The sequence below is a fragment of the Taudactylus pleione genome, unplaced genomic scaffold, assembly GCF_031769625.1.
Source record: "Taudactylus pleione unplaced genomic scaffold, aTauple2 ptg001623l, whole genome shotgun sequence".
NCBI lineage: Eukaryota > Metazoa > Chordata > Amphibia > Anura > Myobatrachidae > Taudactylus > Taudactylus pleione.
Genome location: NW_028286020.1, coordinates 738,558 through 763,831, shown reverse-complemented (window position 1 = coordinate 763,831; position 25,274 = coordinate 738,558). Strand labels below are relative to the sequence as shown.

Genomic DNA, 25,274 nt, shown 5'->3' with positions numbered 1-25,274 from the left:
CAAATTTGGGGTACTTGAAAATGGGGGTCAGCATATTTTAAAGTTGCTAAAGTTAATTTGAAAAAAATTGTGAAAAATCCACCTGCCACAAACACCTGCAATGAAAAAAACACACCAGGGGCATACTTGGGGAGCCCTTGGTTTTTATGTTTGTCCCCCAACAAATTTTTTTTTTTGCCTCCAAATTCAAAGTGATTTTTTTGGGGTGTCCTTAAGTGTGTTTTATTTTTTAATTTTGACACAGTTCACCTTTGGGGGGACTGTCTGAAGGCTGCACGAGGGTTCCCGCAACGTTGCACCCCAAAACCCCAATTCTGCACTTTTTTCCGCCTGGTATTGATAGGCGAAACTTTTTTACCTATTACATTGCATTGACTTTCCGCCTAGGCGGAAAGTCTTCCAAATGGAATACGGAGTAAAATCAAAACAAGCGACAATGACATCATCGGCGAAAAGTTTTCGCCTAAAAACACGTGAAAATGGCTTTTCGTTCCAAATTGAATACGGGCCTATGCATGAGTAACAGCTGCATGGAAGCCAAGTGTGGCCTTTATTTCTCATACATCTATTTGGGGACACTGAAACCAATGGGGTATAGAGGTGCGTGCAGGAGCTTGGGCACTTTAAGAAAACATCTGCAGTACAGGTGCGACAGGGCGGGAGTCCTGTGGAACCCTATGGACTTCGTAGAAATAGAGATAACAAGGGTAAGTTCTTACCATATCTCATATTTTCTACTTCAGGGTCCATAGGGTATCCACAGGATACCTTGGGGATGTCCCAAAGCAGTATCCTTTAAGGGCGGGGACGCTCCTGTGCTGTAAGGAGAATCCGCCGCCGAAAGGAAGCATCCTGAGAGGCGAAGGTATCAAAAGCATAATACCTTACCAAAAATATGGACAGATGACCACGTGGCTGCCAAGCACCGCTGAAGCGCCACGTCGAGCTGTCCACGAAGGACCCACAGACCTAGTGGAAGAGCTTTAATAGAGGATGGAACAGGAAGACCTGTGAATCCATCCTGCCAAAGTTAGCGTAGTGGCAGGCCAACCCTTTTTATGGAAACCAGAAAAGACAAAACCGAGAGTCTGATTTCCTAAATGGACTGGTACGGTCAACTTAAATTCTTAGCGCCCGTACCACAGCCAAATAGACCTCACCAGCAGACAGGACTGGGGAAGTAAAGGCAAGCACTGCCCTGTTCCTAGGAAAGATGAGAAAAAGGGAGGTCTACATGACAGAGCCTCCCATTCTGAGATCCTACTGGCCAAATTAAGAGCCAGAAGGAATACAGTCCTAGCCGTAAGCCATTTGAAATCCACTGAGCCCAGTGGATCAAATGGCGGTCCTCAGAGAGCCCTAAGGACCACAGCCAAATCCCAAGGAGCCACAGGTGGAACAAAGGGATGCTGAATATAACGTACACCCTGCACAAAGGTGCGGACATCAGGAAGAGTAGCAATCCTACACTGAAACCATACTAACAGGGCAGAAACCTGCACCTTGAGGTAAGCAAGGCGAAGACCGTTATCTAAGCCCACCTGTAGGAAAGCCAACCTCTGGATATCCGGAATACCCGAGGAGCCTAGCCTCTAGGGCGATACCTGAAAGAAAGTATACCATACCTAATGGTAAATTCTTGCAGATGAAAACTTCCGAGCTCTTAGCATGGACACAGCCCCTGTTAACTATAGAGCTGGAAAAAACTCCTAGACCTTAAGAGGGCAGTCTCCACCACAGACAACCCAGGTCTGGGTATCAGCCAGGATCCAGAGACAACAGGTCCGGGCGTAGAGGCAACAGCTTCGGAGTGTTAACTGAGAGGCTCCGAAGATCTGAGTAATAGTGCCATCTGGCCTACGCTGGAGCTATCAGCAGGAGCGTGCCTCCTTCTTGCCATTACTGGAGGAAGAAGGGATAACGGAGGGACGAGGTACACAACTTGGAAGGTTCACTGGACCTACCTACGTCTATCAGAAGTCTCATCTCTGAAAGGCTCCACTTGTTCACCAGAAGATTGAACACCTCCTGATAAAGAGGACATTTCCCTGAATGCACGTCTTGACGGCTGAGAAAGCCTGCTTTCCATCTGAGGATTCCTGAATGAACACTGCCGATGACGGCAGGGATATAGCCTTCCACCCAAGCCAGAATTCGGGACACCACTGTTAGTGTCGCCTGACTTCGAGAACCTCCTAGGTGGTTTACATAAGCCATCATGATGGCGTTGTCAGACTGTACCTGCACGGTATTTCCGTGGAGGACCTGTCCTGCATGCTGGAGAACCCTGAATACTGCTCAGAGTTCTCAGATGATTATGGGAAGCGCAAAAACTACTGGTGTCCACCTGCCCTGGAACAAGTGTGGACCCGTCATGCTTCCCAGCCACGGATACTGGCGTCCGTCGCCAGAAGGACCCTGTCCGCAATCCCAAAGGGGGTACCCCTTGTTTAGGTGAGCTTTCTGCAGCCACCAGGCCAGAGAGAGACAAACCTCCGGGGAAAGCCTATTGACTTTATCCTATGGGGCAACCCATCCCATCCGGAGAGGATCAAGTTCTTTAGAGTGAAGCTGGGTACTCTCCACCATGTCGAACAGCGCCATCCTGGAACCCAGGAACCACATTGCCAAGTGAATAGACACTCGGCGACTCTGCAGGCAACTGCGTACCTTTGCCTGTAATGCAGAGATCTTTTCCTCAATCACAAAGATCCTCAGATGTTGGGATATGGAGCATCCTCTGTGAAGAATCAGAGAGGACCATTTCCAGTTTATCAGTCAGCCCTAACGTAGCAACACAGATATTGTCCGTTGCATATGGCACTGAAGTATCTCTGGAGGCCGTGGTAACAACAGGAGGTCACTCGGATAGGGTAACAAGCGGACCCCCTGCATCCGCAGGTGGGCTGCCATAACTACCATGACCCTGGTAAACCGTGAGGCGCGGAGGCCAGACCAAGGGGCAATGCCAGAAACTGGAAATGCTTATCGACCACTGCAAACCTGAGGAAAACACTGGTGTGCTAAGAAAAGAGGAATATTCAGGTAGTCACCCTGAATATATCCAACGACACCACAAAATTCCCAGGCTCCATTGAATGATGGAATGCAGGGTCCCTCTCCCGAACCGAGGAACCCTTAAGAATTTGTTGAAGGATTCGAGGTTGAGAATGTCCTGGTAAGACGCATTGGGTGTCTGTACCAGAAAGAGGATGGAGTAATACCTCGTTCCCCTTTGGGGCAACGGAATAGGTACTATAACTCCTGCCTGGAGCATAGAGTGTAACACCCTCAAAAATTACAGGGCCTTGTCCTGAATTGACAGAAGACCTGTAACGAAAAACCTTCTGGGAGGCTTTTACCGGGAGGAAAGGACATACCTTCAAGAAAATACTTCTCTTACCCCAGTGTCCGTGGTGGTCAGACACCAGCACTGGGCGAACTGGAGAAGCCGGCCTCCAACTCTGGGGGCTCCCGAGAGGAGGCCCGTCCCGTGAGGCTGAAGGCTTATAGTCCAATTTGGGAGTAGGACGTCTTGTACTCCAAGCCTGTTCTTATGGCTGAGCAGATTTCCTGGCTACTGACTGTCTTGGAAAGCTGTATTTTAGACTTACCCTGGCCTCACAGGGCCGAAAAGACAAAGTCCCAGACCCTGACGGGACTGTAGCCGATGGCAGACACGCAGACGTAGCTGCTGCCTGCAGGGCCACAATTGCGTCCAGACGAGTGCCAAACAGGACTTGTCCCGTAAAAGGCAAAGCATTCCAAATGGAATCTGCGTCCGCTTTCCAAGAGCGCAACCACAGGGAGCGGCAAGCCGCTACTGCTGCCGAGGAGATTCTGGAAAGGAGTAGGCTATATGTAAGACCGTCTCATTATGAACGTGGCAAAGTCTCTGAGAATTTGCCACTATCCACCTGCTCTGCTGGAGAGTCAGTGTGCAGAGATCCAGTTACCTACTCAGTGTTCCATGGCTCTGGCCCCCCAGCACACGGCCATAGCCGGCCTGTAAGCCCCTCCAGCAAGGGAATATTGGATTTTAGATATATTTGCACCTTGCAATCTGGAACCTCCTTCAAAGAGGACCTGGAGGGCATGGGCAACGTAGCACTCCTCACTAGGCGTGTAACATGAGAATCTACCCGTAAAGGTAACTCCCATTCGGAAATGTAATTATCCGCAAAAGGGGTATGCAAAAGGTCAACCGTTTTTGAGGCTGGAACCGCTTACCCGGATTTTCCACGCCTCCTCTAAATGATCCACCTGACCAAATAGAGGAATTACAGTGGCAACACCCTTATCCTTAAAGAAGGCATAGTTGGATTTAGCCACGGGGGATATGTAATAACCAAAGCCGCACGGACTGCCCGTATAAGGCCAGGTATATAGACTTTAGACCCAGACTACGCCTCCTTTGCACTAAGGGGCTAGTGTCTGAAAAAGTCAATAATGTCACCGTCATCAGACGTCATGTCTTTACTCGTCTGAGACCCGAAAGGCCGTTTAGAAGGCCGAAATGGTGACTCCCCCTGTAAAACGTCCATCAGGTGCTATACCATTTGGACAATAAATTCACCCACACAGGCTCCTGCGAGACCTGGGGGGGCAAAAAACAGGATACACTGGGGTACCATCAACTGTCCAGGGACCCCTGCATGTGATGAGACCACCACAGGCTGCGATAACCCCTTGGGGAAACGCAGGGGGCGTTGCCCACAAAGGCTGTAAGCATTTTAGCCAGCCGAGGGCGGTCCCCTTTTTTGTGCAGGCACAGTGACAGAAATGGGGCGTGAAATATAATACAACATGCCCTCCATAAACCCTCAGCGTCTACATATCCCTCCGCTAACTGCACATGATATCAGTACATTATAGCTGGAAGAGGATATCCTCGTTCACTTTCCGACATGAGGAGTGTGAACGGAGCGTATGTGACCTCCCACACAGAAAAACCACGTTTACTGTGAGGTAATAAACACCCTGCGACACCGCACCGCAAGGGCTGTAGCAGAAGAACAGGGATAGGAGAAGGCCGACAGTCAGAAATGAAAGTACAGGCAAACAGCGCTAGCATTTAAGTCACATACAATGCACAGATAACATCCTGCATTACAGGCACTGCGATCAACTACACAGACCAGAGCCTGGTAGGAAACAGTGCTGCATACACTGACCTTAATTGAAGGAGAGGTATGCGGGGGACCCGGACCGCAATGGCATCTGTATCAGCTTCCAGCAGCGTTTGCCATCCCCAGCACATGTAGTGAGAAAATGGCCACCGAGGAGCAGAGAGAAGGCAGGGCCCGGGGGAGGAGCGCTGACACAGCCCGCTCAGACCGCTGTGGATTGGCACTGTGCAGCGGGGGAGACGCCGGCTGTGAGACAGGGAAGGCGTTCTCCCCTGGCGTGCTATCAACCCCTGGGACGCCGCGCTGTACCGCACATGCTGCGGCCCGCTGTCCCTGGTGGTCTAGTGGAAGGCGCAGGATCAGTACCTGGCCCCACGCGCAGCCGGTCCCCAGGGAGCCCCCTGCCTGGGGACCAAACAGGACTGTGTTACCGGCGGGTGCCCACCGCGGGACCCTGCCGCTTACCTTGTTCCCCGTGCATCCGGCCACAGTCCAGGTAGCCGGGGATCACCGCTAGCTGTGACCCCAGCTACCTACAAGCATCCCCGGATCGGTACCGGCGTTCTGGTACCGGCGGGGTGTAGGAGTGACAGCATGGACGTCAATACTGACTGTCCAATGCTGGAGCACTCTAGTTGTGCAGCCACAGCTGCGAAGAAATATTCAGGGGCCTTAAAAAGACCCCCCTCTGTACGGTGCGACTGGTCCGGCCAGGCACCTACGAAAACTGAGTGGCCTGAGGCTCGGGGGCGGGGTATAGGAGATGGACCCCAGTGCATCCTGGGAGGCTGAAAATTTAACTCTGTGGTGCCTGGATGTCTGCCGCCATCGCCTATACCCCAAGGTATCCTGTGGATACCCTATGGACCCTGAAGTAGAAATATGCTGTACATAAGAGAGGTGGGCCTGTGACCAAGAAGACTACTTATAGAGGGAATACCTCCAAGTCCATAAGCATATACCGGAACAAACCTGTTCCTGAAACAACATCCCTAGGTGGGCGAGTGCCTCTTGGGGCTGCAGCATTGAGCAAACTGTGCTGGGCAATCACCTGTACACACTCTCAATGTTCTACAAGCTCAACGGTCTCACATCCAAAGACGCTAGCTTTAGACTGAAGGGCCCTGCACACAGCGACTTTAGAGTGTTCCTTTGCAGAAGTCCCCAGTGCTCACCATTGATTAATCAGTAAAAGGGATTGTTGTACTAGTGTTAAATATTCTTCTTGTAGTCCGCTGGGAGACGCTGGATGCCCAGCCATTTTACGCTTTGGTTTTGTCCTATGTTTTATTTATTATTTGTTTCTTTTTTGAAGGACAAATGTTCTCAATATGGTTGTTCACTCCCTCTTTATCAGCTCTCGCTCACTCTACTCAGGCAAGTTTGTTTTAAATAATTGACCTGCTGCCAGGCAGGGTACATAGAGGAGAAGGAGGAGCTCAGACTTCTGGATCATTTACATAAAGTGCCTCAGCTCCTACACACAGTTCTATACAGCAGGATTCCAGCGTTCAAAGGAAAGATTCAACACAAGTGCAAAAATAAAAACAAAAATCTCTTTTTGACCACTACCTCTACATTCATCATCATTAAACTCGTTTTCCCCTTGCAGTAATGCATTTTAAAATGATCCTGACTTTCCCCCTCCTACGCTCAGGTAGTTGACGCCCCTACCACATAATTCAACAGGGTTTCCCTGAGGTTCTCTACTTATGAGCACCAATTGAGAGTGAAATTCTAAATGCACAGGTAGAAAAAAACAAGAGATATGGTAAGAACTTACCTTTGTTATCTGTTTCTACGAAGTCCATAGGGTCCACAGGGTGACCTTGGGGTATAGCTGGATCCTGGATCCTCGGGCACCACGGAGTTAAAGCTTTTAGCTGCTCCCAGGATGCACTTGGGTCCAACCTCCCCTATACCCCGCCCCCGAGCCACAGGCACCTCAGTTGGTAAGCAGCCCAGGCCGGAGGAGGAGACGAAACAGAGAGAAGGAAGACTGGAACACACAAGAACCATACTCACAGAAATGGGAGACGGAAAACCGGTGACCAGTCACAGAGCCCATATGAAGCCAGGTGCGTCAGGGCGGGTGCCCTGTGGACCCTATGGACTTCGTAGAAACAGAGATAACAAAGGTAAGTTCTTACCATATCTCTTGTTTTCTACTTCAGGGTCCATAGGGGTCCACAGGGTGACCTTGGGGATGTCCCAAAGCAGTCCAACTAAGGGCGGGGACGCTCCTGTGCTGATAGGAGAACCCGGCGCCTAAAGGATGCATCCTGAGAGGCAAAGGTGTCAAACGCATAGAACCTCAAAAAGGTCTGAATGGAAGACCAGGTGGCCGCCTTACAGAGCTGAACAGCAGAGGCGCCACGGCTAGCAGCCCAAGAAGGGCCCACGGACCGAGTGGAATGAGCCTTAACAGAGGCTGGAACAGGTAAACCCTCCTGCATATAAGCCTCAATAATAACAGAACGAAGCCAACGGGCTAGAGTCTGTTTGTTGGCAGGCCAACCCCTCTTGTGAAAACCAAAGAGGATAAACAAAGAATCCGACTTCCTCACAGAACTAGTCCGGTCCTCATAAACCTGGAGTGCCCTTACAACGTCTAAGGAAGTCTCCCCAGCCGAAAGATCAGGTGACTGAAAGGCTGGTACAACAATTTCCTGATTAATGTGGAACCTGGAAACCACCTTAGGCAGGAAATCAGGACGAGTGCGAAGCACCGCTCTGTCCTGATGAAAAATCAGAAAAGGGGGACGACAAGAAAGCGCCCCCAAATCTGAAACCCTCCTGGCAGAAGCAATTGCCAAGAGGAAAACAGTTTTAAAAGTTAGCCACTTGAGCTCCACTGACTCCAAGGGCTCAAAAGGAGGACCCTGTAAGGCCCTAAGAACCACCGCCAAATCCCACGGGGCCACAGGTGACACAAAGGGAGGCTGGATTCTCAAAACACCCTGGAAAAAGGTGTGTACGTCCGGCATAGCAGCGATCCTGCGCTGGAACCACACCGACAGACCAGACACGTGTACCTTCAGTGAAGAAAGACGTAATCCTAAGTCCAAACCGGACTGAAGGAAAGCCAGAATACGCGAAACTCGGAACACCTGGGGATCATAGTTTCTGGCCTCGCACCACTGAAAGTAAGTGTGCCACACTCTGTGATAGATCCTCGCGGAAGCAGGCTTGCGCGCCCTCAGCATGGTGGTAATAACGGAGCTAGAAAAGCCCCGAGACCTCAGGACGGCTGTCTCAAGAGCCACGCCGTCAAAGATAGTCGACCCAGATCCAGGTGAAGACAGGGCCCCTGAGACAACAGGTCCCACCGTTGAGGTAGGAGGTACGGAGCGTCGATTGACAGGCTCCGCAGATCGGAGTACCACGGCCTTCTGGGCCACGCTGGGGCCACCAGGATCAGTGTGCCTCCGTCCTGTTTGAACTTGCGCAGGACCCGAGGCAGCAGAGATATCGGAGGGAACAAGTAAGCCAGTTGAAACAGCCATTTCACCGACAGCGCGTCTATCAGACTTGCGCCTGCGTCCCTTGTCCTTGACCCGTACACAGGCAGCTTGTGATTGTAACGGGACGCCATCAGGTCCAGCTCTGGCAGCCCCCACTTGTCCACGAGTAGTTGTAATACCTCTGGATGAAGCGACCATTCCCCGGGATGCACATCGTAACGGCTGAGGAAGTCTGCCTCCCAATTGAGGACTCCTGGGATGAAAACTGCCGAGAGAGCTGGAAGATAGCGCTCCGCCCAAGCCAGGACGCGGGACACCTCCGACATCGCAGCTCGACTGCGAGTCCCTCCCTGGTGATTGATGTACGCCACCGTGGTGGCGTTGTCTGACTGCACCTGAACGGCCCTTCCGTGAAGAGCGGTGCCGGACGACTGCAGGGCTCTGTATACTGCCCGCAGTTCCAGGATGTTGATGGGAAGAATCGCTTCCTCCGCCGACCAACGACCCTGAAGTGACAAGGAGCCTGTCACTGCCCCCCAACCCCGGAGACTGGCATCTGTCGTGAGCAGAACCCATTCCGGGATCCAAAAGGGGCGCCCCTCCAGGAGATGCGCTGTCTGCAGCCACCAGGCTAGGGACAGACGCACCTCCGAGGACAACACCAGCATCTGAGAGCGGATCCTGTGTGGCAATCCGTTCCATTCTGAAAGAATCAGCCCCTGCAGGGGCCTGGAATGGAACTGGGCAAACTCCACCATGCCGAATGCCGACACCATGGACCCCAAAACTCTCATCGCTGAGTGCACCGACACTCTGCCACTGCTCAGACAACTGTGAATCCGCAGCTGTAAGGAGGAGACCTTCTCTGGAGTCAGAAAAGTCCGTTGCTGACGAGCGTCCAGCAGGGCCCCCAAATGAACCATCCGTTGTGATGGGATGAGGGAGGATTTCTTCCAGTTGATCAACCAGCCGTGCGCCTGTAGACAAGCGACCGTCAGGTGGAGATGCTGGATCAGTACCTCCGGGGAGCTTGCCAGCAAGAGGAGGTCGTCTAGATACGGTAGCAACCGTATCCCCTGGCTCCGAAGGTGAGCCGCCATGACCGCCATCACCTTGGTAAATACCCTTGGTGCCGTGGAGAGACCAAAGGGTAGAGCCCTGAATTGGTAGTGGTTGTGGAGAATAGCAAACCGCAGAAACCGTTGGTGCGATGTTGCTATAGGCACATGGAGGTAGGCGTCCTGGATATCCAGGGAGACCATATAATCCCCCGGTTCCATCGCCAGTATGATGGAACGCAAAGTTTCCATCCTGAATTTGGGTACCCTGAGAAACCTGTTCAGGGACTTCAAATTGAGGATGGGGCGATGAGAGCCATTGGGTTTCTGCACCAGAAACAGCGTAGAGTAATACCCCATCCCACGTTGAGACTGTGGTACGGGTATAATGACCCCCGCCGTCAGCAAGGCCTCTATGGCTTCCTGAACCTGCAAGGCCTTGGTTTTGTCCTGAGAAGGACTTGTGCAAAAAAACTGGCAAGGCGGCATGTGCCGAAAAGACAGGGCGTACCCCTGGGAGACCACTTCTCGCACCCAGGCATCCGTGGTGGTATTGTGCCAGCACTGGGCGAATTGAAGAAGTCGGCCTCCCACTCTGGGGTCCCCCAGAGGGAGGACCGTCCCATCACGCAGAAGGCTTATCTTCTGGCTTGGAAGAAGGGCGCCTAGCACTCCAGGCTTGCTTCTTTGGCTTTGAGGCGGTCTTGGGTGCGGACTGCCTCGGGAAGGACTGACCCTTTGCCTTGCCCTGAACCCGAAAGGAACGAAACGCCGAGCTCCGGACCTTAGCAGGTGTAGTAGCTGAAGGGAGGAAGGCTGACTTGGATTTTGCCAGGGTATCTACTATTTTGTCCAGTTCCGGACCAAATAGTAATTCCCCATTAAAAGGTAAGGCCTCCAAGCCTTTCTTTGAATCCGCGTCTGCTCTCCAAGACCGCAACCACAAGGATCTACGAGCAGACACTGCTGCCGCCGAAACCCTAGAGGTCAACAGGCTAGCATCCAAAGATGCTTCTCCAATGTAGGAGGCGGCATCTCTCATCTGTCCTAACAACGCCCTCTGGACGTCCGGAGCTTCATCCGTAAACGTGTCCTCCAAGGCGTTGGCCCACCCCTCAATGGCCTTGGCCACCCAGGAGATGGCCATGGACGGCCGGGCTACAGCCCCTGAGAGAGAATAAATAGACTTTAGACAAGTCTCCACCTTCCTGTCCGTAGGATCCTTCAGCGAGGATATAGACGGCAATGGCAAAGTAGCACTCCTGATGAGGCGTGTTACATGGGAATCGACTGCAGGCGGAGTTTCCCATTTCTTACAATGCACTTCCGGGAATGGATAATTGGACGCCAAGCGTTTCTGTGGCAGGAAACGCTTACTGGGCGTCTGCCAGGCCACCGCCATGTGATCAGTCAACTGATCAGACAAGGGGAACGCTGTAGAAGTAACCTTAGCTTTTTTAAAACTAGGATACCTTGACTTGGGAGCGGGTGCCTCATCCTCAATCAGAAGAATAGCCCGCACCGCCTTAACCAGAGCCCGCACATTGATGGAAGACTTAGTGTCTACCTCCTGGACTGAGGCATCTGAGGCTGAGTCATCCTGTACCTCACCATCATCCGAGAACCCCTCAGAATCCGAAAGATGCGCAGCCTGTGCCATGACTGAGCGTTTAGACGCCCTGGAGGGCACGTCACTGCGCAACATCGACTGAAAAGCCGAAGATGCTGCCGCCAAATCTTGGACAGTGTGGGAAAGCGCATCCACCCAGGGTGGAGGAGCTGTCACAGGAGCCTGAAACGGCACCACAGCCGGCTGTGCCACAGGGGTGGACTGAATATACATTGGCAACCCCGCATAGGGACCAACAGGCTGAGACCCCGGGGGAGTCTGCAATAATTGTGGGACACCCGGGGAATGGGGGATGGCAGGCTGGGGCAACGCCCTAGTAGGGGCGGCAGTCGGGACCGACAGACTGTCCGCGATGGACACCAGCACCTGGGAAAACATCGCCCATGGTGGCTCCTACGAAATGGGAGGTTTAGACGTACCAGGGACCGCCTGGCACCGTCCGCACAGGCCGTCCTGTGACAAATCCTCCCTATCCACTCCTGCAGAACAGCGCCTGCAGGAGAACAATGCTGGAGCCCCGGAGTGCTCAATCTCCTCCTCAGACATGACTTAGGAAGAAAACGTGCGCACTCACCAGTGTGCTGAACAACAGCCCACAATATGGCACCGTGTAGCACACAACTGTATGTGACGGACCTCACAAATACGTGATCTATATAGGTGAGGTCAGTAGAAACACCCTTCCCCCGCACACCTGTAGGGCTTGTAGGAGAAGGAAAGGGATAGGTACAGGCTGACAGTAAGTAGAAAAAAGACACAGACAGGCAGCACTAGCAAAAGTCACATACCATGCAGGAAGATATACTCACTGCACCTTTCCACTACAATCAACCTCCCAGATTCAGTGTCTGGGAGGGCTATAGCGCTGTGTACACTGTCCTTGTCGGGGGAGAGGTACACAGGGGGACCGGTCCGCGTGCTCCCTGAGAGTATCCACGCTGCCAGTAAGAAAATGGCCGCTGGAGACCTCAGAGGAGGAGTGGCCCGAGTAGCTGCAGCTCAGCGACGCCAGACTCCGAGCTGAAAGGCGCGCTGAGCTGAGGGGAGGAGCCGCTGACAGGGAAGGCTTCCTCCCCTGGCTAGCATATTTAACCCCCAAGGTTGCGGCATCCCGCTTGCCGCTTAATTACCCTGGTGGTCTAGTGGTCTGGCGGGGTATGCCTCCGATAGAGGGGGGGCCCGCCGCCACCGCTAGCGCCCCCGGTCTGTCCCCTAGACCGGGGGCATGGGACTGCATTTAAAAGGAACCCGCGCACCGCCGCTAATCAGCGGTGCGCGGCTTACCTGATCTCCCCGGCGTCTTCCGGCAGCAGTCCCGGGGGAAGCCAGAGTCCGGCTAGTACAGACTCTGGCTTCCCCCGCCGCGATCCCCAGTTCAGTGCTGGCGTCGCGGCGCCAGCAGGGAGAAGGAGCGGCAGCGTGGGCGTCTGTACAGACAGCCCATCGCTGCCGCTCTGGAGAAAAAGAAAAAACTGTAGTCAAAAAATAAATAAATTTAACTAAGTTAAAAAAGCTTTAGGGGGCTGCTCCTGCAGCCCACCCCGCAGGGTGACCCGACTCCGGCCGGGCACCATCTTAAACTGAGGTGCCTGTGGCTCGGGGGCGGGGTATAGGGGAGGTTGGACCCAAGTGCATCCTGGGAGCAGCTAAAAGCTTTAACTCCGTGGTGCCCGAGGATCCAGGATCCAGCTATACCCCAAGGTCACCCTGTGGACCCCTATGGACCCTGAAGTAGAAAAAAACACCCTGATCAACCAATCAGGGCCATAGTGCTTTCATTGTGTACTATGGCCATCCAATCAGAATCCACAGTGCTCATACTGTGTACCATTGCCATCCAATCAGAGGCCATAGTGCTCATACTATGTACTATTACCGTCCAAGCAGAGGCCATAGTATTCTTACAGTGTGTACTATGGCCATCCAATCAGAGGCCACAGTGCTCATACTATGTACCATTGCCATCCAATCAGAAGCCATATTATTCTTACTCTGTATTGTGGCCACCCAATCAGAGGCCACAGTATACTTATTGTGTACTATGGCCATCCAATCAGGAACAACTTTCAATTACCGTCATGCATAAGAGTAACCAGCACTCAGAGACTTTCGGCAGTATAGTTAATTTCACCAAATTTAGGAACTTATGTTTTGGGTGGAGTCTGTATTAGCCCCATGGATTGTATGTTATTAAGAGGTTACAACAGATTTGTGCTTATTGATTAAATAATATGTATGCAGAATGTAAAAATGTTTAGGTTCTGTTTTTCTCCAGTCAGATGATCATTTCAGAAAATAAACTATTTTCTTCATCTGACTCCAGAAACCCATTTCTAAGAATTTCAGGGATGTCACATTCACGTACGGTGCCAAAGAAATTTGCATACTGTATGTAGGAGGCTTAGCAAGTTACTTGGACAGAAATACAATTTACTTTACTGCAATAACAGCACCCCCATAGTATAGTAAGTGAGCAGCTGAGACAAACACTTCACCATAATGTGTGTGACGAACCAGTCACAGACCACTTTAGTTATGAAGGGAAGGTGTCGCTCATCAATATTTGGTTTCCTAACTTCGTGTTCTTTAAAACAATATTCTACATTCAACAAAATGGTGCCAGCTGCAAGAGTTGTACTTAAAACACAGGGTCTGATTCAGCAAGGATCGCAAGTAAGAATTCGCTCGCAGTTGGCAGAGGTTGCGTTTCTGCGCATGCGTCTCAATGCGCGTGCGCGAACCAGTCATTGTGATCAAGTAAGGGATCGCACGGCATACGCAGTTAGCACGGAGAACTCCAATGTTGATTGACAGGAAGTGTCGTTTGCCGGTGGTGACGGGGTAGTCGGGAGAACGCAGGCGTGCCTGTGCGTCTGAACGGCGTTACAGGGGCGTGCATAATTAAGCTCGTGCGGCGGTATACACAGCCGTACGTCTTGATGTACACAGGAAGCTGCCACAATCCTGCGGCAGGTCAGGGCCACCACAGTTGTGCGTATGGGTTCGACGGTTCTCGATGTTACCGATGTTTTCGCTAGCCTGCGTACTGATCAAGCATAGAGTAAAAGGGAAGTGGGCTGGCTTTATGTAGTGCTGGGCGTCTGCATCTTGTGTTGCGATTGCCGTGTGCACGCATTCATTAGCATTCTCTCAGCGGCTGGGCCCGTGCAATCTCTTTGTAATCCTTGATGAATCAGGCCCATAGTGAGTAGAAATGTGATGTCTACGCTGTATTTTGTGGTAAAAAGTAAATTTAACACAAAGTTATGCTCCAAAATGAAAACAATTAGGGGCATATATATTAAAGAATATGTGCAGGATAATAGATCATAATGCTTCATCACCATTTGCGATTTCAATGGAGGAACGGTCACGATTCTTGCAGAACAGCAAGTGTGGATACATGCATATCACACAGACTCCCCAACTACACCATTACTGAGCATGTTTTAAGGATATCCATGCTTGAATCCATATGGTTAAATCCAATTGACTTCGGTATTAAATTAAGTCACGTACACAAAGCATGGATGTCCTTAAAACCTGGACTGTAATGGCAGAGTTTGGGAACCTCTGGTATTTTGTACACAGAACAGCTGTTGATATATACTTACTGACTCCTTTGTGGGCATCTACACTTGTAAATTCTATTGTGCCATTGTGACATTTCCTGGGATCCTCTTTATATTCCTTGTGCACCCCCTCTGGACAGTATCTGTATGCAAGACCGTAATCCACCAGGAACACCTGCACGGACCACACACATAGCACTGATTCATCCGGGAGCGCATTTATTCTGCTTACTGAAACCTAAATTGATCTGTTAGGTGTCGTTTTTACTTTAGCATCCAAACTAATCTTTCAGTGTTGTGCATCGGACGCCTGATTTCATCCAGCTATAGAGAGAGAGGATGAAGTCACAGCACCACCTCGGCACGTCACGAACTAGTGTTCATTCTAGCATTCTGCACCTGTCACAACCTGTGCAGTTCCCCTCTCCTACCTGGGGTGTCACTCTCTCTGCTCGGGTGCTTCTAGCACACTTAGCTGATGCAACAAACTGGTGAGAAACAGACCAGAGTGTGCTAGAAGCACCTGAGCAGAGAGAGCGACGCCCCAGGCAGGAGAGAGGAACTGCACTGGCTGTGACAGGTGCAGGGTGCTAGAATGAACATTACAAACATCTCTACAGTACAGAAAATAAGTGACAGTCATTTGTTCTAAAGGAGCTTACTTGTTGGTTCTCCTTGTTACCTTAACTGCCATCACCAGCCAATAATAAACACTGTTCTTATGCAAACCAGAGGACAGAGACACATCCGACACTTTCTATGTTAAAAGCACCACTCTAAAGCATGAGAGATGCAGCAGCTCCCGCTTAAAAGACAAACAAAAATGCTTCCGATGATCCAACGTATTATAAAGGACAAATAAAGCTCCTGTTCTACACACATATATCTGTGCCTCAAAGGTTGTGTATTACTACTGATTATATTCAATTAAATTGCAGAAGTGTTTACAAGCAAGAGAGTCCACAAGGGATGTAGTCAGGATCCCGACAGTCACAATACCGACAGCGACTTCCCGACAGTCACAATCCCGACAGGGAATATTACGGTTAGGCACTAGTGGAGGGGTTAGGCTGCAATGGGGGACAGTTAGAGTTAAGCTGCAGGAGGGGACGTTTAGGGATGGGCTGCGGGAGGGGACGGTTAGGGTAGGGATTGGTGTTAGAACACTTACCAAAATCCGTTGGGATGGCGCTGTCAGTATTCTGAACATCTGCATTGTGACTGTCGGAATCCCGTAACCAACCAGTCCACAATACTCTCTCTCCTACGGCAAGCTGCCATATTATAAGGGAGAAGCAGGCACAGACAATGACGGCTCGGCAGAGCTGCTTTGCAGGACACAAATTGTGGATTGGCAAGAGATATAGATATACAAAGAGAAAAAGGTAGCTAGAGCATACATACATATACATACATATATATATATATATATATATATATATATATATAAAACATCTGGACAGTCACCAACACCCGCGCAGTGGGAGCAGGGACAGACGTAGCCTAGGTGGAGTGCACAGCTCCCAGGATCGGGCTAAGTATGGGAGCAGGGGGCGTGACAGATCAGCAGAGAGAGGTCGATGCCAGACAGAGCAGGGGGCTCTGCCTCTGACGGGGAAAATAACCGAACATTACTCAATAAGATAAATACAGTATAAAGGAGTGAAAACTAATTATGAGCAAGTTTATTAAGGCAATTTGGCTTATTTACTAAAACTTTATAAGTAGAACACATAAGCTGTATGACCAAAGCAACCAATAAGATACTTGCTCCAATTTGTCCGATGCCACTAGACTGCCAAAAGCGGATTTCTGATTGGTTGCTACAGGCTACAGCATACCTCTGCATTGTTGTATTAATGATGATACCAAGCACATTACTTCCACGGTAACAAAATGCAACATTACCTGATCTGGATGTTTATGGTGCAGAAGAAGATTGGAGGCTTTGATATCTCCATGTACATATTCATGCTCATGGACATACTCCAGAATATCAATCTAAGACAAGAACCATCATAATGTAAGGACCTCAATATTTAGCTACAGCTAAAACAAAAATTAAAATCAAAGTAATCAACATACCAGTCTCCAAGTGACATTTAAAAAAAATAAAAAATTACATTCATTGCTGTATACTTCGCATTTACAATGTCTGCACAATGCAGTTGGCTTAGTGCGGAATTCAAATCAGCCTGGGTAATTTAACGGGTGCTAATTGATCGCTGCCAGCCAGTTATCCTGACATTGCGGGGAATTATTTTCAGGTTTCATGAGACCCCAACAGAAATCCCCAATAAGCATGCAGTTAACGGGTGAATACACCCAGTTAATGGGTATGTCTGCAAACTTTGACAGACTTTAGGAGTTAACACCCGTTAACTGCACTTAATACCCCCTTTTTAAAGGGTATGAGTGAAAAAGGGAGTCTAATTAAATAGCCTCAGGCGATAAAGCCCGAGGCAACCTCCATTTTTCCCCTGTGCAGACTTAATGGGCTGAATGTAATTATAGTCTACAGTAGGCATGTCAAACTCGCGGCCCAAAGAAACATTCTATGTGGCCCAAATACATATATTATGCTGCCCAGTCACCCCTGCCGCGATCGGAGCTGAGCTCCGATCGTGGCAGGGGTGACTGGCTTGGAACACTGGTCTCTTAAGCGATCAGAAAAGCCTCTGATCGCTTCAGAGGCCAGCGTTCGAAGTGATGCACTTCGCGGGTGACAGCATGACGTCACCCGTGATGGGAGCGGCCTGCCCTGCTGGATCTAGTTAGATGAAGTCAGCGGCAGGCATCTACGCTGAAGCGGTGGCCAGCGGCCAGCGTGAAGAGAGGTAAGTACTGCACTGGGGAGTGGGGTCTGTTCTATACTGGGAGGGGGCACAGCATAAGAGGCACTATTAGGGACATTACTGGGGCACAACATCAGGGGCACTACTCGGGGCATTGCATAAGGAGCTCTTATAAAGGGGGCATTGCATAAGGGGCACTTATACAAGGGGCACTGCATAATTAGCACAACAGTGGCATTGCAAAGGGGCTCTAATACAGGGAGCATTGCATAAGGGGCACTACATTGGTTTCTATTAATAACCCTTTCAAAATTGCATAGAAGACTTTTTTTTAATTCTTCTGGCACACACACTCTTAGACCTTGAATATTCGGCCCGGTTGGTATTTTGAGTTTGACATGCCTGGTCTACAGCAATGTTTTATATGACATTCACCAGTATACATGGTCACACAGCTTCTCACTTTCCTCTTACACCACATAAACTGAATGCAGGACTCAGACAGCAATTCCTTTATCTTCAAACGAAAGATTTTTGGGACAGGAGAGAGACCTGGCCTACCAAACAAAATTATACCACCAACCTGCAAATCTCGCTTTTAATTTGCCCACATTTGCTGCAAAATTTGTAGCCCTAGAACATGCAATCACTAAAACCCATCCAGCACAAATAGCCCCAGAGAGCGATGCCGTAAGCAGGTCACACAGATGGATCAGGCTTTGTTTGGCATGCGTTAGGCTGTCTTCACCCCGTTTCTATAGAACAGTGACCCACAAAACAGTGCTGCAATATCATCCTCAGTCCTGTACAACAAAGATTGTCAAGGTCAACAGAGTTTTCAATCTGAAAGAACTGATGAATCAAACTATGAAGGAACTGCAAATGTTAGGAGAACAAACAAGGGCAGGAGGACAATACAACAGATATATGTACGTCGCACAATTTATCACGTTATGCAAAAATATATGAGCTTGTTTATTCGGCCCTGAAAACTTTGGGATTCCCATTCTGTGTAAACAAGCAGACCTTAATCGTAGCCCACACTGCAACACTCCCCCATCCCTGCTCCCATGGTACATGAATGACAAAAAGGACACAAGTCATACAAAGTAAAAATAAAAGAAAAATACCTACCAGTCTGAGTCCCAACAGCAGCACAGTTTTGTGGGAGAACCGTTTGCCACCATCCTCAAAAAGCTTCTGTAAGTCTTTCCCAAACCGATCCATTACCATGAACCGATAACTGAAAGCCATAAGCACACATGAACGCTTGTACTGTAAGTGCATTAAGGAGAAGGCTGTAGGAGAGGTGGGCATCACCACTTCACGTGCATGCCAAGCAATTAATGATACGGTAAGGAACGGGAACAATCATCTTAAACTTCCTCTCAGCCCACCCTACTTTGGGGTAAGTACTAGAATTATAGCGCTATTAACCCATTATGAAAAACGTCATGAAAAGTACTTTCAACATGTTTTAGGCTGGAATCTGAATTTGGAATCAATGCTGGAAAAATACTGGGTGGAGCATGGACTTTTACACGACCAATGGTGGATACATCCTTTATAGGGATCAATTATAGCTATTCTGAGGGGATATGGATTGAAAAATCTACAGTAAAAAGGTAAACAATGCCTAGATAGACCCCAGATGTTAGACAGGCAATAGGTCGACAGGGACAAAAGGTGCGTTCAAGCTGCGCTTATTGTGTTGTTCAATAGACCACAGGTGCACGAGAAAACACACAAAGGTACATAGAGTGTAGGTCAGCTATTAGAACTAATAAAATGCCAGTTGAATATGTCCCTCTACTCCTTTTATATTGTATGCCTCTGGGAATCTGTATAAAGGCTACTAAATCAGGGGACCGGCAGTGAAGATCCTGACAGGTAAGTAACTATTTACTAACCTAACCCCCCCCTTCCCCGCAGCCTAAACCTAAAGGTGCCCACACACATAGCGATATTTTACACAACATGGCCGATTCTGACACATTGGAACGACAGATCGTGTAAAATATGGCCAAATCGTGAGGAAATCGTGAGTCCCCACTCACGATCACGATGCGCGTTCCCGCTGGTCACACATCGCATCTTCAGATCTGCCGTGCAGTAGGGCTGACCTGACAATCTAGGACGCGATGCACTGTAAAAAGTCTGGATGCAGGAGAGATCGTTTGAAGATTGTACACCAAATCGTGTGCAGAGCTGCCGGGGAGAGTTTCAAGGGAAATCGTAGACAGCGGCTGATCGTGGTCAGATTGGTATGTGTGTGGGCACCTTAAATCTCCCGGGTGGGTGTCTAACCCTAAACGCCACCCTTCCCTGCAGCCTAAACCCGGGAGGGGGGGGAAGCTTTGGGGGGTCGTTTAACCCTAACCTCCCCCTAAGTCACCCCACGGGAGCCCCTAAACTAACCCCCCCCCCTGCGGCTGTCGGTGCCCGCCTGGCTTACCTTCAATCAGTACGCTGGGCGTCGGGCTCCCAGCGTTGGTAAAATGACAGGAGTCGGGATTTTGACGCCTGGCATTAGACCCCTGCCAGGGTTAGACAGTCGGGATGCCAATGGTCGGCATGTCGACCGTCTACATCCCGACTGCCACCCTTTTTTGATGTTGATGGGTTCCTGACGTCATTGCCTGCAAAGGATTCTCAATAACCGTATCCAAAATTAACATTTTATTTAGAGGTATGTCTATTTGCCCAATTACATTTGAGCCCCTAAACATAGGGGACTGTGCAAAGAAATGGTTGCAACTCCTAAACATTTCATACAATATTTTTGTTCAACGCCTTGAATTACAGCTCTAAGTTTAAACTTCAATTGCTTCATTTCAAATCCATCGTGGTGGCGTACAGAGCCCAAATTATGAACATTGTGCCAGTGTCCAAATATATATGGTCCTAACTGTATATCTATATCTGATGAAAAGTGTTTGCTGTGAAACGTTGATCTAAATGCAGCTTTGAAACTTTTTATGGACCTGAACTGCTGTATTTTCAGTGTATGCGCTCGTTTTGGTGATTTTGAATGATTTTATACAAAGTAGAATACATAAACACTTACATCATCATTTTGGCTAGTCATATTCAAATTACCTTTTCCCACTTTTTTCATGCAGTCCAGAACCCCAATATCTGGGTACACCAATATACTTCATTTTATGAGTGCTGGTCCACTTCTGAACTGAAATAACATCAGAGTTATAATAAAACAGGAGTCAGTCTGGTTTAGCTGCAAGGATCACAGGTTAAATGATCAGTTTTGGAAACAGTAAAGAGAAAGTTGCCGCATAACAAGAACTAAGGGGTCAATCCAATTAGGTGCGAATTACTCGCACCTGCGTGTAAAATGCGGCTATATACCAAACTTCCGGTAGCTCCGAACTCGCACATTGCTGTTGGCAGCCCATATGGATGCGTGCAAAAATGTGCAAGTCCGGGTCACAATTGGGGGGCGAATTGTCGTGCCGTTTACGGCGTTTTGTCCCCTTTGCTCCTAAATGGATCAAGCCCTAAATATTAAATGGTGATTAAAATCAATAAAAAAATCCACACAGCAAATCAGCATCCCCCCACTAATATTTGGCTTCGCCAGGAATTCTTGGCAAGTGAAACAAACAACCCATTTTAAATGTTATACAGTAAATAGATAATATAAGTAATGGGCGCTTACTTAGGTCAGGTTTAGCCGCTCGCATGTAGAATTTGAGCTCAGAGAACAAGGGTCCATTTTCACTTGGTTCCTATAATTTGAAAGGACAAAACTTTATTTATGCGCACAACTACAAGTGAACACTTCAACAGATCTTCTAAAGTCAAAATGGCCGCAGGGGAAAAGATGTTGGGCAATATTTATAACATCAAGCAGTCACCAGGCTCGCTCTGTGAAAGTATGCATTCAGAACTTTCGATGTATGGTTTTTTTTTTTTTGTTTGTTTAGTTTATGTTTAATCACTACTATTTTGTTCCTATTCTGCATCATAATGTCAAATATTTTACCAAAATTTGCTTCTAAAATACTACAGATGTGTCCTCGCTTACCTTTGCCAACGCGGCGCGCATTGCAGCGAGTCGCACGCCTTGCTCGCTCCTGCTATCTATTGGACTGCATGGTGCAAATGCTGCCGCTGCATGGCGTACGCGGCAAAACGCATGGTGCACCGTGTGCGCACGATTGCTGCATCGGCGGCAAAGAGGAGCGAGTACGCATCTGTATTTTATAAAAGCCATGAATGATTTGCTACATATCAGAAGGTGAAACCATACTGTGAGAATCTGCAGAATAATTTTGGTGTATGCAAATTTCCCACACTGTAACCGCACTCTTATGTATATTCACACATGTATCAGGATTTACTTATTCAAGATTCTAGTGTGCAGTCACATCGCTTTCTCCCTTCCACCTAACTCCATTCCCTTCTGTATTTGATCTTCTTCTTATTTAATTATGTCTTGATTGATAAAAAAGGAAAAAATAATTGTATACGATGCAAGACAAGTTTGAAAGCAGAAATAACGAGACCATATTAACATAAATTTAATATATTTAAGTCCTATAACCCCAACTGCCATCAAGTACGCGCACGTCTAGCACAGACACAAATAAATGCAGCACAGGTCTCTTACCACTTTTATCACATAGGGAGCACCTGGTCCTACTGTTTTGGAAGAGTTTTCATCCGCTGGTTTAGAAAAAAAAAAAAAAAAAAATGGGACAAAAATGTAAAAACAAATTTACAGGTTTACAGAGCCTCAGAAAAGCTATAGCGATTGGAGTGTACATTTTTTATTTACATACAATAAAAAGTCCCATAGGTGATGTTGTGTTACCTACAGAATGTGAGGCTGACCTGTACAGAGATGAAAAGGATACCTCAATACCTAAAGATGCTTTACAGTCAGAGAACATTGTCATTTGGGAGGCTGTCTGTGACAGCTGTCACCTGGCAGGGAGAGATTACAGCCTCCCCGTATGAAGCGGGGATGGGGGTAAAAACCAGAACAGTCTGGGCCATTCGGGAAGGCTGTAATCTCTCCCTCCCCCGGTGATGGCTGTCAAACAGACAGCCTCCCGAATGGCAACCAATCACATGCGGGAAACGGGTCCCAGGTCGGAAGACCCGGGTAACCCGTTTCCACTGAGCCTGAGCAGGGTTTTACCCACGTAAAATCCCTGCTCAAGACCCGGGAAGAATTACCCGGAATTTTTTCCTAGGACCCTTTTCCACTGAGCCGCTAGCCAGGTTGACACTGCAATAACCCGGGTATTTTGGCCAGTGGAAAAGGGGTATGAGGTTTTCATGTATGGCAATAAAAGGAAAGTCCCAAAACTGGACAGCTCCAATTGCTCTCAGTAAAATGCAGGTTATCCTTAAATAACATTCCTTAATGATTGATGATTAACAGCTTGAGTGCAGCGATTAGCTTGCTAACACTACAATCCCTTACCCAGATAAAGGCGTCCAAAGCCACCCTGTCCGATGGGCAATCCCAGCTTCCACTGCTTTTTTGCAGAATCAATTAGTACCTCTCCCGGTGGGAACTCCTCAGCCAACTTGCGCTTAGCCGGGGCCTTTTTGGCAGCTGGTGCTGCAACTTTCTTACGAGGAGGCATTTTTCTGGATCTGAAAGATTTGGGAAGTTATGCTACATAGTGGGCTGGAAAATACCAGGAGGGAGCTAACCAACAAGCTAAAAATAAATAAAATAACCTTGTTTATTTTACAACTGTCAAAGGAATTGTTCCTAGCTACCAGATTTGACCAATAGTCTCCTAAATTCTACATCAATCTACCTACTTATGTTAAATTACATGATCAGGAGATCCCAGGGAAAAAGGATACATGTAACAGTCTTCTTAGGGCACCAAGTGTGGGTAGAGGAAAATATTTTCCTACTAGATGGTAGCGCAGCTTTAATATAGCAAAGACGGGATGAGTACGAGGTGCCGGAGGTCAGGACCCCAACGCTGGCATCTCCAGTGTTAAGATAGAGACCTGTCTGTAGGTATTCCCCCCTACCCTAACCGGTGCCTATACCGAAGCCCCTCTAGTGTCTAAATCTATCCCCCCCTCCCCGCACCCTAAACCTAACCCTCCCCCTTAGTGCCTAAACCTAATGCTCTCCCCAACCCTGCTACTTACGATCGGGATGCCAGGGCCAGTATTCTAAGTGCCAGCATCCCCTGTGCCGGGACACTGAACGTATCCAGTTTAAGCTTGGGGTAGACAAAATAATGCAGAATCGAAATCCAGTCCCTTAATGCTAGAAGACAGCAGGATCTTTTCCTGGGGAGGATTTATATCCATTCATGTATAGGACTCCATAAGAGATTGGCACTAGCTCTGATATAAACACAGGCAGTATATACAACCAGATGCAGGACCTCCATGCTTTTAAAGGATAACTACAATGCAAAGTTGACATTTAAAGGTATGAAGCATGAAACCATTGTTCCGTGTTACCCTACATCTCTGCTATTAAGTAATTTATTACCTCCTCGCTGCATTACAGACACCTGAAGCCCCTCCCACATCTTCAGGACAGTGTCCCGCTAGGGTCTGATACAGGTTATAGAGCTCAGACTTCACTGGCTCAATGTATGAACCAACTAATCCACAATATACATGTCTGCTTGTTTTAATAGAGAAGCATCTCATTCCTATCGTGACAATCTGCTGAAGAGAAGGGAAATATCACCATAAAGGACACATTTAAGTATAAACAGCCTAGTTATTTCATGTATATTTATTCAGTTCAGTAATACACATTTGATACAATCGTTGATTGCAGGTCGCTATAGCCGTCGGTAAGTATGTGGTGTGCTGGGTGATCGATATCGATCATCCAGCACACCAGGGAGGGTATCGCTGGCTGAACGCTACATGAGTACGCACCATAACACTTTATTACTGGTTAAACTACTAGTAAAAGGTAGGTGATTAAAGACAACAGCCAAAAGGAGAGCAAGTAGTATCAATTAAAATGTAGCATTCAGGTTAAAAAAATATTATATAGTAGTCACTACACAATAAAAAAAATAAAATAATGGTGCCCATACACGGTGCGATAAAGCAGACGGTCCGACGGATTGGTATGATTTGGCTGCTCTGTCGTATCGTGTATGATATCGGACAGAGCGTGCACCCGTGGGGTCGTACAACGCACCCCCAGATCTTACTGCAGGTTCAGTTGCTATGCGGGTGGGGAAGCCGGCATATCTGGCAGTCGGCCACGTGATCACTCCGTTTGCGGGGACCACCCAATATGTTGGACGTCAGATCCCCTGTCGCATCGCATGGTGCATATCGAGCCATGTATGGGTGGCTTAACACCTATTACAATCACTTAAACATAGAAGAATAAAAACATTTACAAAGTATCTGTGTATACAGGACTCAATAAATATTAGTCACCACTGCAGTTGGCGACAGTAAAAATGGATGAATTCCAAACGGTATTGGAGGTTTGGAACTAATGATCTAAGTAAATTCAAGGATCTAAGATATTGCAATATTAACAAATTATTTACTACACCTTAAGGTGCATACACGGTCAGATTTGTCAGATGAAAGACTGAACGATTTGACGAACGATTTGAACTATGAACGATTTTTGACTGC

General features: G+C 48.5%; 1 protein-coding gene across 1 annotated transcript in view; it reads right to left on the bottom strand.

Annotated features, from left to right (window-relative positions):
- VRK1 (VRK serine/threonine kinase 1) overlaps nt 1-25,274 on the bottom strand; it is a 47,891-nt gene that overhangs the window by 14,861 nt on the left and 7,756 nt on the right. Inside the window, exons 2-8 of the mRNA XM_088464253.1 lie at nt 23,101-23,276; nt 22,279-22,334; nt 21,325-21,394; nt 20,748-20,835; nt 18,783-18,891; nt 16,762-16,854; nt 14,896-15,028 (exon numbers count right to left, since the gene is read on the bottom strand). Coding sequence (XP_088320379.1) covers nt 14,896-15,028; nt 16,762-16,854; nt 18,783-18,891; nt 20,748-20,835; nt 21,325-21,394; nt 22,279-22,334; nt 23,101-23,266 — 715 coding nt within the window. The 5' untranslated portion in view covers nt 23,267-23,276. The remainder of the gene's footprint in view (nt 1-14,895; nt 15,029-16,761; nt 16,855-18,782; nt 18,892-20,747; nt 20,836-21,324; nt 21,395-22,278; nt 22,335-23,100; nt 23,277-25,274) is intronic.